Below are 15,275 nucleotides of genomic sequence, written 5' to 3' on the forward strand. Positions count from 1 at the left end.
AAACACAGACTATATTGAAATATATACCAATATCAATTTTTAAGTCTTATTTTGTTAATACTATGCAGAAGTGAGAGTTACAGTAAAATTAGTGATAATGCAGCATGAACATTTTATTGCCTTTAAACACAGTAGGCTAATTCAGCTGAAATATAATCAACAGTGCTCAGATAAACACTACACCTGTAAGACTGATACTTACACATGCATAGGTTGTTTTTAGTAAATACAGTAATTCTGATCAAAAATAAGCATTAGCACGCTGCTAATAAAACATCCATGTTACTAGTAAATTTCAAGCTGTACATACCAGTCAACAGTCTTAACTGGTATGTGTGGTCTAGTCCTAAATTCAAGGCACACAGAAAATATTCTTGTTCAAAAACATTGTCATTTACTTAACATCTGAATTTGAATTAAAAATAAAAGTAAATCTGGCCGGGCGCGGTGGCTCACGCTTGTAATCCCAGCACTTTGGGAGGCCGAGGCGGGCAGATCACGAGGTCAGGGGATCGAGACCACAGTGAAGCCCCGTCTCTACTAAAAAATACAAAAAATTAGCCGGGTGTGGTGGCGGGCGCCTGTAGTCCCAGCTACTCAGAGAGGCTGAGGCAGGAGAATGGCGTGAACCCGGGAGGTGGAGCTTGTAGTGAGCCGAGATCGCACCACTGCACTCCAGCCTGGGCGACAGAGCGAGACTCCGTCTCAAAAAAAAAAAATAAAAAATAAATAAATAAATAAATAAAAGTAAATCCATTTGGACACTTGGCTATAAACACTCTATTGACAAATCAAACAGCACTTAACTGCTCCTTAACTAAATTTTGCATATATAATTCCCAGAGAGGAAATAACCCACAGTCAACTCATCTCTGAAGGCCTGTTCATTTACCTTCTAAATCTTTCTCAAATCCATCCATTCTCTTGATGGCTACTTTCCCGTCCAACCAGATTATATGGTCTGCCCTTGCTCTTTTGTCCCATGTCTATAACACATTCTCCACAGAGACTGTGGTCTGAGATTGATATTAAAAGATATCAATCCACACTCTTGCTCCAAACCTTCCAAAGGGTTTGAAATGAAAAGCAAAGCTCTGAATACGGCCCACAACATGATCTGGTTGGTTCCTGGCTGTCTTTCTAGTTTTACCTGGTACTCATGTACCTTTTTTGTATTGGAAAAATGGGGGTTCAAACTCCTCAGAGGCACCACGCTTCCCCTTAGCACAGGAGTTTGGTGCATTCTGTTCCTTTGTCACAGAATGATATTTTTCCCACTCTCATTCTGTACTTAGCTTAATTTTTCATGAATTCATCCATTTGACAAATATTTATCAAGTGGCCACCACATGCCAGGCACTATTCTAGGTAGTGGGATAAAGCAGGGAAAAATAAGGAAAAATATCCTTAAAGAAGATTATTTTCTGCTTCAAGTGAGATGAAAAGTAAGTAAAAACGTATGTTAGACGGTTTTACATATTAAAAGGAGAGAAAAATCAGACAGGAAAGTGGATAGACATTATTGGGCAGTGACAATAGTGTTAATAATTCAAAGCTGAGAGTCATGAAGGATCTCCACAACAAGATGACATATGAGGAAAAATCTAAAGAAACTGAGAGAAGTAATCAAGCAGATATCTGTAGGAAGACATCTACAAATAGAAGACACAGAAAGCAAGCCAGTACGACTGAAAGAGAGACGGAGCAAAGAGTAAGACAGGCAACAAGGGGCCAGATCCTTACAGGTCACTGTTAATAACCTGAACTTTTACTCTGACTTCAGGTAGGAAACCATTAGAGTTTTGAGGAGAGGAGTGAATTACTTTGACTTTTCTTACACTCAAGTTACTGTGTAGAGAGAGGACTCCATAGGGGAGAAAAGAGGGACAAGAAGATGTGAGAATCCAGATGGAAAGCTAATCCAGAGGAGACATAATGAGGACCAAGTCAAAATAGAAGTGACAGTAGAAAGGTAGTTGAATTCGGAGAACCCTCGAGATACACTGAGATTAGACGTGAGATGTGAGGAAAAAAGGAGTCAAGGATTCCCCTTATTTTTTGGCCTAAGAATTATAAGAACAGAATTTCTATTTATGATAAAGATGGACATCATAATTTATCTAGTCTACATTTTCTAATTTACTAACATGAGATTGTTCCTAATAGCTAGATTGTTTAATCTTCCTGTTATTGGTTATTTATGCCTTTTCTGTTTTGATGTCTCTCAGGTTATCAACTTTATTGTCTTTTCAAAGAGGTGGTCAACTTCACTGTCTTTCCAAAGTAATTTCCGGGATAATTATTTTGTTTATTCTCTGTTTCATTCATATCAGCTCCTATTTTTATTATTTGCTTCCTTCTACATTCTTTGGTTTTATTCTCTCTCTAATTTTTTTTAGAATTTCTGGATAAATGCTTACCTCATTCATTTCCACCCTAATTTTCTAATGTAATCATTAAAACCTATATATTCTCTATGTTCTGTTTTTGTTCTAATCCACAAGTTTAAATATGTAGCATTTTCACTGTAATTCCGTTCAAAAGTTGCTAATTTCCATTCTTTTTGTCTATGGCCATACAACCCTGATTGTGCCTGATCTCATCTGAATTATCTTTTTGCTACTGAGAAAGTCTGTGACTGGTTAGATGAATGTATGAAGAGTGGGAAAAGGAAAAAAAAGATGTAGGGAAGAATGATATAGAAAGACAAGACATGGGGAACTGAAAAACAAAAACAAAAAAACATGGTCCTCATACTCAAGAATTATGCAATCTAGCAGAGGAGGAAACACACCCCTTCTTAATTCTAAAATGCCATTTACTTTAACATATGACATAGATCTAACAACTTCCCTTCAGAGAAACAAAACTCTCTAAGACATTTCCCATCTAAGACCACATTAAAATAAGAGTTGTAGAATGGTGAAAATAAACCACAAATAGCTAAATGAAATGCAAGGCATACAGAAGTACTAAAAAAAGGTGCGAGTAATATACCAAAGAGAGCAGACAAGGGAGTAATTATTAATGAATGAGCACTGGGAAAGATTGAGGAAAGCTTCATGAAAGGGACCATATTAAAAGATGAGAAGGATAGTTAATTACAAAATGTTTATGGGCTGAAATTTTAAAAAGCAAGAGCTATATACACCAATTTTGTTTAAAATTTATAAAGGGGTATTTTAAGCTAGAAAAAAAAAAGAACATGAGCTAGGACTAGAGGCATAGAAGTGCATGGTATGTCTGGGTAACAATATATGGTCTAGTGCATTAAAGCACAGGACTATGAAGGAAGTTGAGAGATTTGGTAGGCCTATAATCTCAGCACTTTGGGAGGCCAAGGCAGGAAAATTGCTTGAAGCCAGGAGTTCAAGACCAGTCTGGCAACATAGACACTAGACACTGTCTCTATAAAAATAAAAATGACCATGAGACAGACTGGTAGAGAATTGGCAAGTTATTGGATGTGGAGGCACAGAAGAAAACCAATAGTTAAAGATAACTTTGAAGTTGAAGCTAAGAGTTTCTCGTTCTAGAGAATAGTAAAGTGAAACAAGGTAAACAGTAGACAGGAAAATTTGGAAATGTGAGTTCATTTTCTGACATTTTCAATTTGAGGAGTGCCTGCAACAAAAACGTAGAAATGTCTGGTATAAGGACAGACATGTATTAGGTGTTCAGAAAAGAATCCAAGATGCAGATGTAAATTCACAGGGATAATAGTTGAAAGGACTAATGCAAATATACTCTCCTGAGGAATAAGTCTAAACTATCTCCACTTTTCCTATCTGAAACGAAAATTCAAAAAGCAAAATAACAATAGCTATGTGGTGGAAATACAGCAAATCTGACTCTAAAGAAGGTAGCCATTAAGCCAGACTGTCTTTTATATTTAAGGATATACATAGAGGAAGCAGAGACTGATAAAAAAGCAATGAGAGGTGAAAAGGCTACGAGTGAAATACCACTCAGCAGAAAGGAGTTACAAAGAGTTGGACACAGTCAACAGGGTGAACTGCAACAAACTGAGCATAAAAAAACATAACAGAGGAAATTATACTTTGTAACTGTCACTGAGTTGTATTAGAGATACTACAAAGGAATTATGGAGGCAGAATTTAAAAGAGTTATGGGACAGAGTATAAATTTTGACAAATAGTCCACGACGGAAGCAGAGCAGAGATAAAGCTGTTTAGGATGAACAGGCAGACTAGCACAGTGGGGTTGAAAGGAAGGATTGGGAAAGGGAAAGACTAAAGATTCAAGACAGAAAAACAACAGCACACAGGATATAAAGCAGAAGAGTTAAGAATAGAACAGTAACTAGGGATCTGATAAAGTACTGAAGCTAGAAAGAAGAGTTAAAGTATGAGCCCTGAAGGAACATCGATTTTCTCAAGTGAGCCCCTTTTAGTATACACATTAGCTTTATAACTGTGTAACTATTTGGATATGGAAAATGAGAATTATTTCATCATCACAGTCTTGGCAGAATGAAGTACAGAAGGCATCAAATAAAGTTTTAGTGTGAGGGGATCATGTGAACAGCCCAAGAGTCACTGAAACATACAAATACAAATCCTAGTAAGGCCCTTCTTATAAGAGTGGTTTTTACGTTTGTATTTCTAAAAAGGCTAAAAAGTTGTGGCTCAAAAGATTAAGTAATCCACTTTAAGACATGTTGTGGCTGGGCGTGGTGGCTCACACCTGTAATCCCAGCACTTTGGGAGGCCAAGGTGGGTGGATCACGAGGTCAGGAGTTCAAGACCAGCTGGCCAATATGGTGAAGCCCCGTCTCTACTAAAAATACAAAAGAAAAAAAAAAAAAGTTGGGCGTGGTGGCACGTGCCTAAGAAATGAGTAATAGGGCCAGCATCAAGAGCCTAGGAGGATCAATGAGTTACAGGACACAGCAAACACATGCAGGCCAGAGGCACTCTCTTAATTCCAGGTTCCAGAGAGAAACTAGTTAAGCAGGAAAAACTGCTGTACTCCATAACTCCTCTCCCCATTCTACATATAGCTAAAACTTAAGAAGAACCCAAAATAGTCTTAGTGGCCCTCAGAAACTCCCAGCTCACTTCTTTTCAGCCCAACGTCCATGTGCCTGAAACAACTTCAGCTTCACTGTCCATTTCTCAAAAGTCTGCTTTTGCCAAGGTCTCTAATCCACAATGACTCCATGACAGCAGAGTCCAGGAAGCAAAAATATACGGCTGGGGTATAAAAAATAAAATAATGAGAATGCCACCCACTCTACTATCAATTCTACCTCAGGGACAGCAGGATGAAAATCTCTTTATCCCGTGAGCCAGACAAGATGATAAATTCAGATCTTAAAATTCCAGAGAGAACGAATAAATGTAATTGAAATAGAAATCCTTCAAACAAACCAAAGTATTTACAAATACTTAATATATAAAAGAAACCCTCAATCATGCAAGTCATTATTTTTTCCAATACACTGAACACATTTCCTAAATGATCTGAATAGAAAAGTAAACTGCATTATGATTAAATGGAAATTGGAACTCAAATATCATTAGTAAGTAACCCATATAGGGACAACCACTGATATACCAAAAGTGAAAAAAAGCATACTTAAATCTTCAGAAGAGAATGGCAAGTTATGCCTTATCTACTGATATTCAAATATAGCTTTAAAGTTTAAAAACCCTTCTTCCTCCATTATTATTAGTGATCATTTCACAAAAAAGTACTTTGTTGCCCTTTCCCAAAAGTTGTACAGTAGCAATGGGTAGAAATTTTACACTGTAATTTTTTATACTAGGCTTTCAAAGACCCATTATCAACACTGTTGCTATTAAGTTATAAATAATAGTTTTAAACACTATAAATGGGCTAAACAAGATTAAACAGGGTTCAAAGAAAGAAACATTAGCTGCAAACTCTTCTGGTATTAACTAAACGACTATTCTTATAAAGCAGGAGTGGCAAATAGGTTCTGTCTTGCATACCAACTCTCAACAACTGTTTTACTTCTTGAAGCAACATATTAAAAATTCTGGGTTAGGTTTAGACAGATGCTATAAAAAATGGCTGTGTTGAGAATTCTGATACATATTTACCATTCCTATCATTGAGTCTCACAATCAATACTGATTTCAATTATTAGCATCTGAGTTCTAAATATTTCGTTACAAGGTAGGCAAGATTTTAAATACAGTTTGATTTTTTTCACTCTTCAGTGTGAGTACCTACACTTAACATTTTAAATCTATTCAAATTTCCACAAATGACCAATTGTATACCTGGCATGCCAGTAGCAAGACCCTGACCAAAAGCCAATGTTGGATTTGCTGCTGCAGCTGCCGCAAGTGATTCTGCTTGCTGCCCTTGCTGACCCTGATTGGGAGTAAGAGGACGCTGACCTGCTCCAGCACGGAGAACCTACAAAGGTAAAACGATTTTCTTAAAATCAATATAAAATAATAGATAAGTAAATTTATCTTGGACAACTGTGTATTTATTACAAACAGCCTTTGGATATTCTTTAAACATTTACATGCAAGGAAATGTAGACTTAGCATGAAAAATCGCAAAATACATTAACATCAAAAACACAATCACTAGCTCTTAACAGCTAGAACAATCTATAAAGCCACATGGAGGTTACAGAAAATCTTTGGTTAAAAACTATTTCTAATATTTGTGCTCTTTAACAAGGTAGTTTTTTTAAAAAAATAAATAATGAGCTTTTATTATTCTCAACAACAGAGAAGACTCCAGCCTGACATCCACTGGAACTGAGTCCACTCTGTGGAAGGCACAAGCTGTGGCAGGGCCTGGAAGACATGCCTCAGAGATTCCCTCAGTCCTGCCACCTTGTGGAAGATATTTCAAAAGAATGAATGCTGAACTCATGTGACCAGCAGGGAGGACAACATCGAAGAAACTTTCCTGCTTAAAATCAGCCACTGTCCAGAGCTAGTACATGGAAGGAGATACTTCTCCTGGGGTCACATCTTCACTGGAAGGCAGGTGGGAGCTCACTGCTGTGACCCACATATCCTCCTCTCTCGGCATCTCTATTCTGGTACTTTATCCGACTGCATATTACTCTGTTCCTTGGCTACAGTGTTTAATTCTTGAGAAGGGAATGTTGAACAAGTCAAGTCCTTGTCACCCTTAGTCAGAACTCTCATTTGACTTGGAAGATTTGTGCTTCCATTTTTTCTTCTTTTTCTTTTCTTTCTTCCTTTTCTTTCCTCTTCTTTTTCTTTTCTTTCTTCCTTTTCTTTCCTCTTCTTTTTCTTGTGTTTCTCTTTACTTCAGAGGAACTGGAGCTGCTCCCATCTTCATCCAAGGTAGAATCCTCCAGTAACTGTTTTAACTGCTGTATCCTTACATCCTTTTCATGTCTTTTATTGCCTCACAGGCTGCCATACATGGGATCTTCATGTGCTACTCTGAACTGCTCTTTCGGTTGCCTTTGATAAAGAAAGGGCATTCTTTGTCGCCCGTTTGGTGACCATACCATTTGCAATGCCAACCCAAGCATCCTTTAATCTTGTTGCTTTAGGAATGAATTTTCCATCACCAAGAAATTATGAAGCAATCCAATGAAAAGTAACTGCTTAACTTTGACTTCTTTCCCCAGTGGCATCCAAAGTCCTTTAGTTGGTGTGTGAGCCAGAAATTCGCTGGCATGTTCATTGCCTGGTACATCTGGTATGCAGTCTTCTGGCTTAGTGTCATCTTCCTTGATAAGCCCAGGAGGAGGTTTTTTCATAAAAGGACTTCAGGTGCATGAGCTGCGTCATGCCGCTTTTGCTCCCGATGCCACTGCCCTGCAACTTGCCCGGGAGGTGGCCAAAACCCTGGCCTCAGCTACTTGATCCCCGCCTCCCCGTGGCTGGCCCCACATCAGTGCATGGAGCCCCAGAGCTTAGTGCTGTAAGGCTCGTTGCTGACACCTGGTTTTTGTTTTTTGTTTTTTTTTTTTTTAAGATTTGTTTGGGAGTAGGAGGAATGGCAAAATCTTAAAACCTTAAAATTAGATTTTTTTCTGAGACGAAGTCTCGCTCTGTCACACAGGCTGGAGTGCAATGGCATGATCTCAGCTCACTGCAACCCCTACCTCCTGGATTCAAGTGATTCTCCCACCTCAGCCTCCCCAGTAGCTAGGACAACAGGCGCACGCCACCATGCCTGGCTAAGTTTTTGTATTTTTAGTAGAGACAGGGTTTCACCATTTTGGCCAGGCTGGTCTCGAACTCCTGACCTCAAGTGATCCACTGCACCCGGTCTAAAATTAGATTTTATTAAAATTATTTTCTAGGCTGGGCGCAGTGGCTCACACCTGTAATCCCAGCACTTTGGGAGGCCAAGGCAGGTGGATCACCTGAGGTCAGGAGTTCAAGACCAGCCTGACCAACATGGAGAAACCTTGTTCTCTACTAAAAATACAAAATTAGCCGGGCATGATGGCATGTGCCTGTAATCCCAGCTACTTGGGAGGCTGAGGCAAGAGAACTGCTGCCAGGAGGCAGAGGTTGTGGTGAGCTGAGATCACTCCACTGCACTCCAGCTGGGCAACAAGAGCGAAACTCCATCTCAAAAAACAAACAAACAAAAAAACCCACTAAGACTGAAAAAGGAAATACGGAAAGATTCGGCAAATAAATTAAGAATTTGTTACGACACTGATGCAAACCAAATCAAGTTTTCAGGATTCAGAAGCCTTAATAAGAGTAAAAGCTGCTTTTAAACATAGTATTTTAAAAAGAACACAAGATTATATATCAAAACAAGGTGAAAACTTAGTCTGGTCAAGGTTTACTATTCTGCAATACATGGCTGTTGTAGCAATCATACACAAGCATGATAAACTTAATCATTAATTTTAAACAACTCAGGACAAGTGGGAGTCATAAGTCCTTCTCTGTTAAGCAAGCATCAAACACAGGTGTGTATATTTTAAGCTAATGTGACATTACGTTTGTCCAAAGATACAGATTAAAAAATAATTTATTAAACAATGAAGTGATATGATGTCAAAGGACTGAGCTAAAAATAGCTTCAACAGAGCATCTATTTAGAATCAAAATATATTAGCCGAGTGCAGTGGCTCAACGCCTATAATCCCAGCACTTTGAGAGGTCCAGGTGGCTGGATTACTTGAGGCCAGGAGTTCGAGACCAGCCTGGCCAACATGGTGAAACCCTGTCTCTAATAAAAATAGAAAACATTAGCTGGGTGTGGTGGTGCACACCTGTAATCCCAGCTACTTCAGAGACTGAGGTATGAGAGTCGCTTGAACCTGGGGTGGAAGTTGCAGTGAGCCAAGATCGTGCCACTACACTCCGGCCTAGGTGACAGAGTAAGACTGCTCAAAAAAAAAAATAAATAAATAAATAAAATAAAATAAAATATATTACAGGAAATTCAGAATGAAGTTTAACTGCCAAGCAAGCAGTACCATGGTGCTTCTTCAGTATAAATACAATGAATGTGACAGCCAGAATTCTGATATTTATTATAGTGCTTTTAGATTTATGAAGTTAGTTCTTTTGAAAAAGGGTGAAATTTTAAAGATATAAACATCTTTCTTTTTCCAGAAATTAAAGCTAACTAGTGAAAATATTTTATCATTTCTTGCTTAAAAATAAAAAATACCTACTAACCCCTTTTTACTGGTCAGAAACACATTAACATTTAAAATTGTAATTTAAATACCTGGAAAAATATGAAGGAATAATTATTTTGATAGGAACATTATTAACACACTAATAAGAAGTGATGAAAAGAAATTTAGAAACTGCTAGAGATTTCAAGATCACAAAATAACAGAAACACAGAAACTGAATGCAACCAAATCTTTTAAATTCATATAATACTGATTAGGAAAAAAAAAAAATCCCATGCATAAATACTTGTGTATCAACTATGCCAGGAGTCGTGTTACACAGTGAGGAAACATAAGTCGAAAAACACAAATCTTAAACATTAGGAGCTCAAAGAATTTCAAATACTTGGTATTACTTAATAGAAGGAAGGCCTACCTGTTGCTGTCCAGGCTGAGCTTGTGATGCTGCTTGCTGATTGGCTGTGTTATTTGCTGCAGCTGCAGCTTGCTGCTGAAATAAGTTGGCTGGATACACCCCCCACGGAACGCCATAATACTGAGGTGGAACGACTGCTGGACCTAAACCCCACACCCGACCCCCCCAAAAAAAGTTACTAGATTTTACATAGACATGAGGTTAGTTACCTATCATTAGATTATAAAAGGGGACAGGAAGAAGACTTAGAGAAGAACATGTCTTTATAATAAAAGACAAAGTATCGATGGGTGACAGCAATGGTCTTAAAGGGAAAAGATGAGAATCTAACCTCAAGGAATCCAACCTCAAGGCTACCAATAAACTGACAGGACACTTAACCATCTATTCAACATTTAATGAATGCCAATTTTTGGGTCTGACACTATGTAGATAATATATTCAGGGAACACAGATTCCATAAAACTAAGATTTTTTAAATGCTCAATTCATCATTTCTCTCAGAGAATTTTGACTACTGATCTATAACACAAAACTGGGGAACATTCTGATACCAAGCATGCTACAATGGTATTTGAGTTGAAAACCTTAAATTTTAAAATATTTTTCATATTTCACAGTCACAATTCTCACAGAACAATTGCAAATTATAAGAAAACAAATGAGACGTGTTTATGTGGTTAGGAAAATGAAACTGAGTCAAGACAAGAAAGCACTAGATAATATAAGCACAAAGAAAAATAGAAGGCAAACTAGGAAAATAAGAATAAATTGTTCCTGCTCCAGTCTACTTTATTCAAGATAATATTTGATTCCTGGAAAGTAAATAGTTTTATGCACAATAAGCTTCACCATTAAAGTAATGAATAAAATGTCATGATTCCTGACTTACATAACAAACATGTCCTAAAATGTTATCAGTGGAATTTTAGGACATCTTTATTTGTATTAATGTATTTTTAAAAGTCAAACTCTCGGTTTCATGTTGCATTCAAAGGGGAAAAAAGCCCAGTATATTTGACTGAATCACTAAAATAAAAAGCTTTTATTTCTACAGATAGCCAGGTAAGCTGAACCTGGAATGAGGACTATAAAGCACTGAATAGAGTTTACCAAAAAAAGGATACATTGTAAAAATAAAACAATAAAAAGATACCTTGTAAAAACAGTAAAAAGGGTACACTGTAAAAATAAAACAATGAAAAGGATACATTGTAAAAATAAAATAAAAAGGACACATTGTAAAAATGAAAGGATACATTATAAAAAATATAAGTTTTGTAAACTCTATTCATAACATCTACCTAGAAACTCATCCAACCTAGCCAGGAGCCTGAATTTATTAACATGCTGAAATTATTATATTTTGGATATGTTGGGACAAATTAAAGAGTATTATTGAAATTAATTTTATTGCTTTTTACTTTTATAATGTGGCTACTACAAAATCTCAAACTACATTTTCTGGCTCACATTGTATTTCTACTGGACAATGCTGGTCCTAGAAAACCTAAGTCCAAAATACACAGAATGCTTATACACAAACTAAATGACCTCTTCAAGTTACTTCTATCGGACCCACAGTTTAGTGGTTCTCTGTATTATACCAACACTTTATATACTAACATTCAGTTAAATGGCACCAGAAAAGCTCACACCCTTATAGAATCCCATCCAAGTCCACACCAAAAGCTAATGACAGCTTAGTTTCATTGTGGTAGCTAAGATATCAAATATAAATCTGAAATTTCTTCCCGATTTTTTAAAACAAGATCTTGACTTTAAAAGTCAGTCTTGGCCGGGTGTGGTGGCTCACGCCTGTAATCCCAGCACTTTGGGAGGCCGAGGCGGATGGATCACAAGGTCAGGAGATGGAGACCATCCAGGCTAACACAGTGAAACACCGTCTCTATGAAAAATACAAAAAATTAGCCAGGTGTGGTGGTGCGCACCTGTAGTCCCAGCTACTAGGGAGGGTGAGGCAGGAGAATGGTGTGAACCCGGAAGGCGGAGCTTGCAGTGAGCCGAGATCGTGCCACTGCACTCCAGCCTGGGCAACAGAGCAAGACTCCGTCTCAAAAAAAAAAAGTCAGTCTCCTAGGAAAAGACTGACTGTCAGAAGTGGGTTTCAAACTGATTAGTGACAATATTTTAGTCAAGATATCGCTCAAAGCCAAAAAAACAACAACAAAAAAAAGGTGACAGCCTCAAGTTTTGAAAGTCAGCCCATTAGCAGACTCATTCCAATAAACAAAATTCGAAGGCAGACATTAACCTATTCTTGCCTGTATAATCAATACAATGCCTCAGACTAACAAATTTCCTGTCTTAGTAGCCACCTCAACCTAAAACAAACTCTTCCCAACAACTCCAACTAAGATCAGCAAATTGCTTTGTTCAAATAAGACTGTGCCTGATCCGCACACAACTTTTCCTTACTTATACAGACAATAAATACGGCCTTTATGTTGTTGTTTTCATTTTTAGACAGTCTCACTCTGTCACCCAGGCCAGGCGCTTTGGCATCCCAAAGAGCTAGGGTTACAGGTGTGAGCCACTGCACCTGGCCAGCTTTGGCTTTTATTTCAGATTCTGGGTGGTAGTCTCAGGCTGGGCGGTTTTTAGTAAGTTCTTTCCAACTTGATCCAAACTTTTTGTCCCCCAGCTTGTTTGTACATTTTAGCATTGCTCAAGAAATTTTAGATACATATTTTCTCAGAATTACTGTAACTGTTTATCTTACTCTATTCTATCCCTGACCTATGTATGCAGGTCACCTACCTCTATTTTCTGAGAAGTAATTTTACTTTGCATTGTCTCTGCGGGTAATGGGGTTTGTCATTAAAATGGAGATTCATGGTTGACAATAGATTGCTAAAACTATAAAGCTGAAATGTAAGCCAATTACGTATACGAGGAAAAGTTATTGCTTAAGCTTTTCCCTGTAGCATTACAGTTGAAAAATAGTACTAACTTCCTGGAAACTTTAGTTCATTCTGGATAATGTTTCAGTTTTTCTTAGGAATTTCAAATTGCCCAAATAGATAAAAATAAAGCTTACACCCAAAACTAAATACATAAAAAAGCAACCATAATAAAGAATAACAAATAGTATGTTACCTGCTAATGTAGCTGCTGCAGCCAATCCTGCTGCAGTATACGGATCGGTCCCTGGAGGAGCAGCACTAATAATGTATGGATTTGGCACAAATGCAGCTGGAGCAAGGCCTGCTGAGAATACACCAGCTATATTTTAAAAGGAGAGAAATAATAAACGACAATGTAAAGTATGATTTTTTTCATTAGATAAAAACATTTCTACTCTGCATCTGGTGTGGTGTGGGGGTGGGGAGGAAAGTGTGCATAATGGTTCAAATTTTTACTAAGTGACCTTGGGCACGTACCGCTAACTCTAAATTAGTTTTCATTTAAGAAACAGCTGTTTTGCAGAATTGCTGTGAGAATTAAATGTAATACCGATTAGACACAACTGTACTCTCTCTAAAGGTATGTTATAAAAAATAAAAATATAAATTCAAAAATAAATGACTGCACAGTATGTATTAGCACAAGACTGGCATAAAATAAATGTGACAGCCAGAACTGCTACTGGGAAATAGTAGCTTTTCACTCAATCTTATAAAGTCACATTATGAGCTAGGGATTCAGTGAGGCAGGAATATACAATTTGCCCTCACAAAGCACTCCCCCTGGTGAGAAAAACAGGTATATTAGCAAATAGAATATAGCATATTAAGTGCTCTGGGCATAGAGAGGAGGAACGTCTAATAAACTTTGGAAGGGGTGAGGAAAACGAATGAGGTATAGTGTAAGATAAAATAAAACTGGAGGTATAACCATCATGAAGACCAAGGAAGAGCTTCCTGGTTCATGCTAAGTAGTTTGGACTTTACCTTCCAGTCAATAAGGAAACAAGAAAGAGCTTAAAGGCCAGTTACACTCACTTCTGAGTGTAACATATGTCCATATGAATTTAGTAAAGGCTGAAAAAGACCTAAAAATATACATTTGCAGTACTCATTAAAGAGAAAAGAAACTCTCAAATGTTGAGGAATCACTGTATAGATCTTTCAACCATACCTACTGGAAAAAATTACTTCATGAGACCGTGTCTCAAAAATAAATAAGAAATAATAGGCCGGGCGTGGTGGTTCATACTTGTAATCCCAGCACTTTGGGAGGCCGAGGCGGGCGGAACACCTGAGGTCAGGAGTTCAAGACCAGCCTGGCCAACATGGTGAAACCCTGTCTCTACTAAAAATACAAAAAAATTAGCTGGGAGTGGTGGCAGACGCTGGTAATCCCAGCTACTCAGGAGACTGAGGTTGGAGTGAGCCGAGATCACGCCACTGCACTCCAGCCTGAGCAAGAGGGCGAGACTCCATCTCAAAATAATAATAATAACAATAATAATAATAAATGATAATAGTAATATTTTTGAAAAGCATTCAAAAGGAAAATATTATCTTACTAGGCCTTAAAATCAAAATTCAGGTTCCTGAAGGGTGGCACACCCAGGGAGGGCATGGAAGCTCCGCACCCCTTCCTCCATGCCTCACCCTACCCAGAAGCTCTGCACACCTGTATCCTTGACAGCATCTTTCTTAATAAACCAGTAAAAGTAAGTGTTCTATGAGGCATTCCAGCAAATCAAACCCAAAGAGGGGCTTGTGGGAACTCCAACTTGAAGCCAGTCGGTCAGAAGTTCTGGAGGCCCAGACTTGTGACTAGTGTGTGTTGGGGGTGGAAAGCAGTCCTGGAGACTGAGGCCTCAACTTCTGGGATCTGACACTGTCTCTGGGTAGACAGTGTTGGAACTGAATTAGAGGACACACAGCTGGTGTCTCCTGCTTGGTGTGTGGAGAAAACCGCCCACACATTTGGTCACAGAAGTAGTCTGTGTTGTCATGTCATGAGAGTGAGGAAATACAAGGTTTTAGGCCAGGCATGGTGGCTCACGCCTGTGATCCCAGGACTCTGGGAGGCCGATGTAGGCGGATCACTTGAGGCCAGGAGTTCAAGACCGGCCTGGCCAACACAGTGAAACCCCCTGTCTCTGCTAAAAATATAAAAATTAGCTGGGTGTGGTAGCACATGCCTGTAATCCCAGCTACTCGGGAGGCTGAGGCATGAGAATTGCTTGAACTCAGGAGGTGGAGGTTGCAGTGAGCCAGTATCACACCACTGCAGTCCAGCCTGGGCAACAGAGTAAGACTCTGTCTCCTAAAT

At 38.3% G+C, this 15,275-nt stretch overlaps 1 protein-coding gene across 16 annotated transcripts in view; it reads right to left on the bottom strand.

The window, feature by feature from the left end:
* PUM2 (pumilio RNA binding family member 2) overlaps window positions 1–15,275 on the bottom strand; it is a 103,759-nt gene that overhangs the window by 37,895 nt on the left and 50,589 nt on the right. For all 16 annotated transcript variants that reach the window (XM_058427021.1, XM_058427018.1, XM_032172333.2 and 13 more), the window contains 3 exons: window positions 13,146–13,271; window positions 10,026–10,168; window positions 6,273–6,411 (listed from right to left, as the gene is read on the bottom strand). In XM_058427021.1, the coding sequence (XP_058283004.1) occupies window positions 6,273–6,411; window positions 10,026–10,168; window positions 13,146–13,271 (408 nt within the window). The remainder of the gene's footprint in view (window positions 1–6,272; window positions 6,412–10,025; window positions 10,169–13,145; window positions 13,272–15,275) is intronic.

Source organism: Hylobates moloch, unplaced genomic scaffold, assembly GCF_009828535.3.
Source record: "Hylobates moloch isolate HMO894 unplaced genomic scaffold, HMol_V3 SCAFFOLD_13, whole genome shotgun sequence".
Taxonomy (NCBI): Eukaryota; Metazoa; Chordata; class Mammalia; order Primates; family Hylobatidae; genus Hylobates; species Hylobates moloch.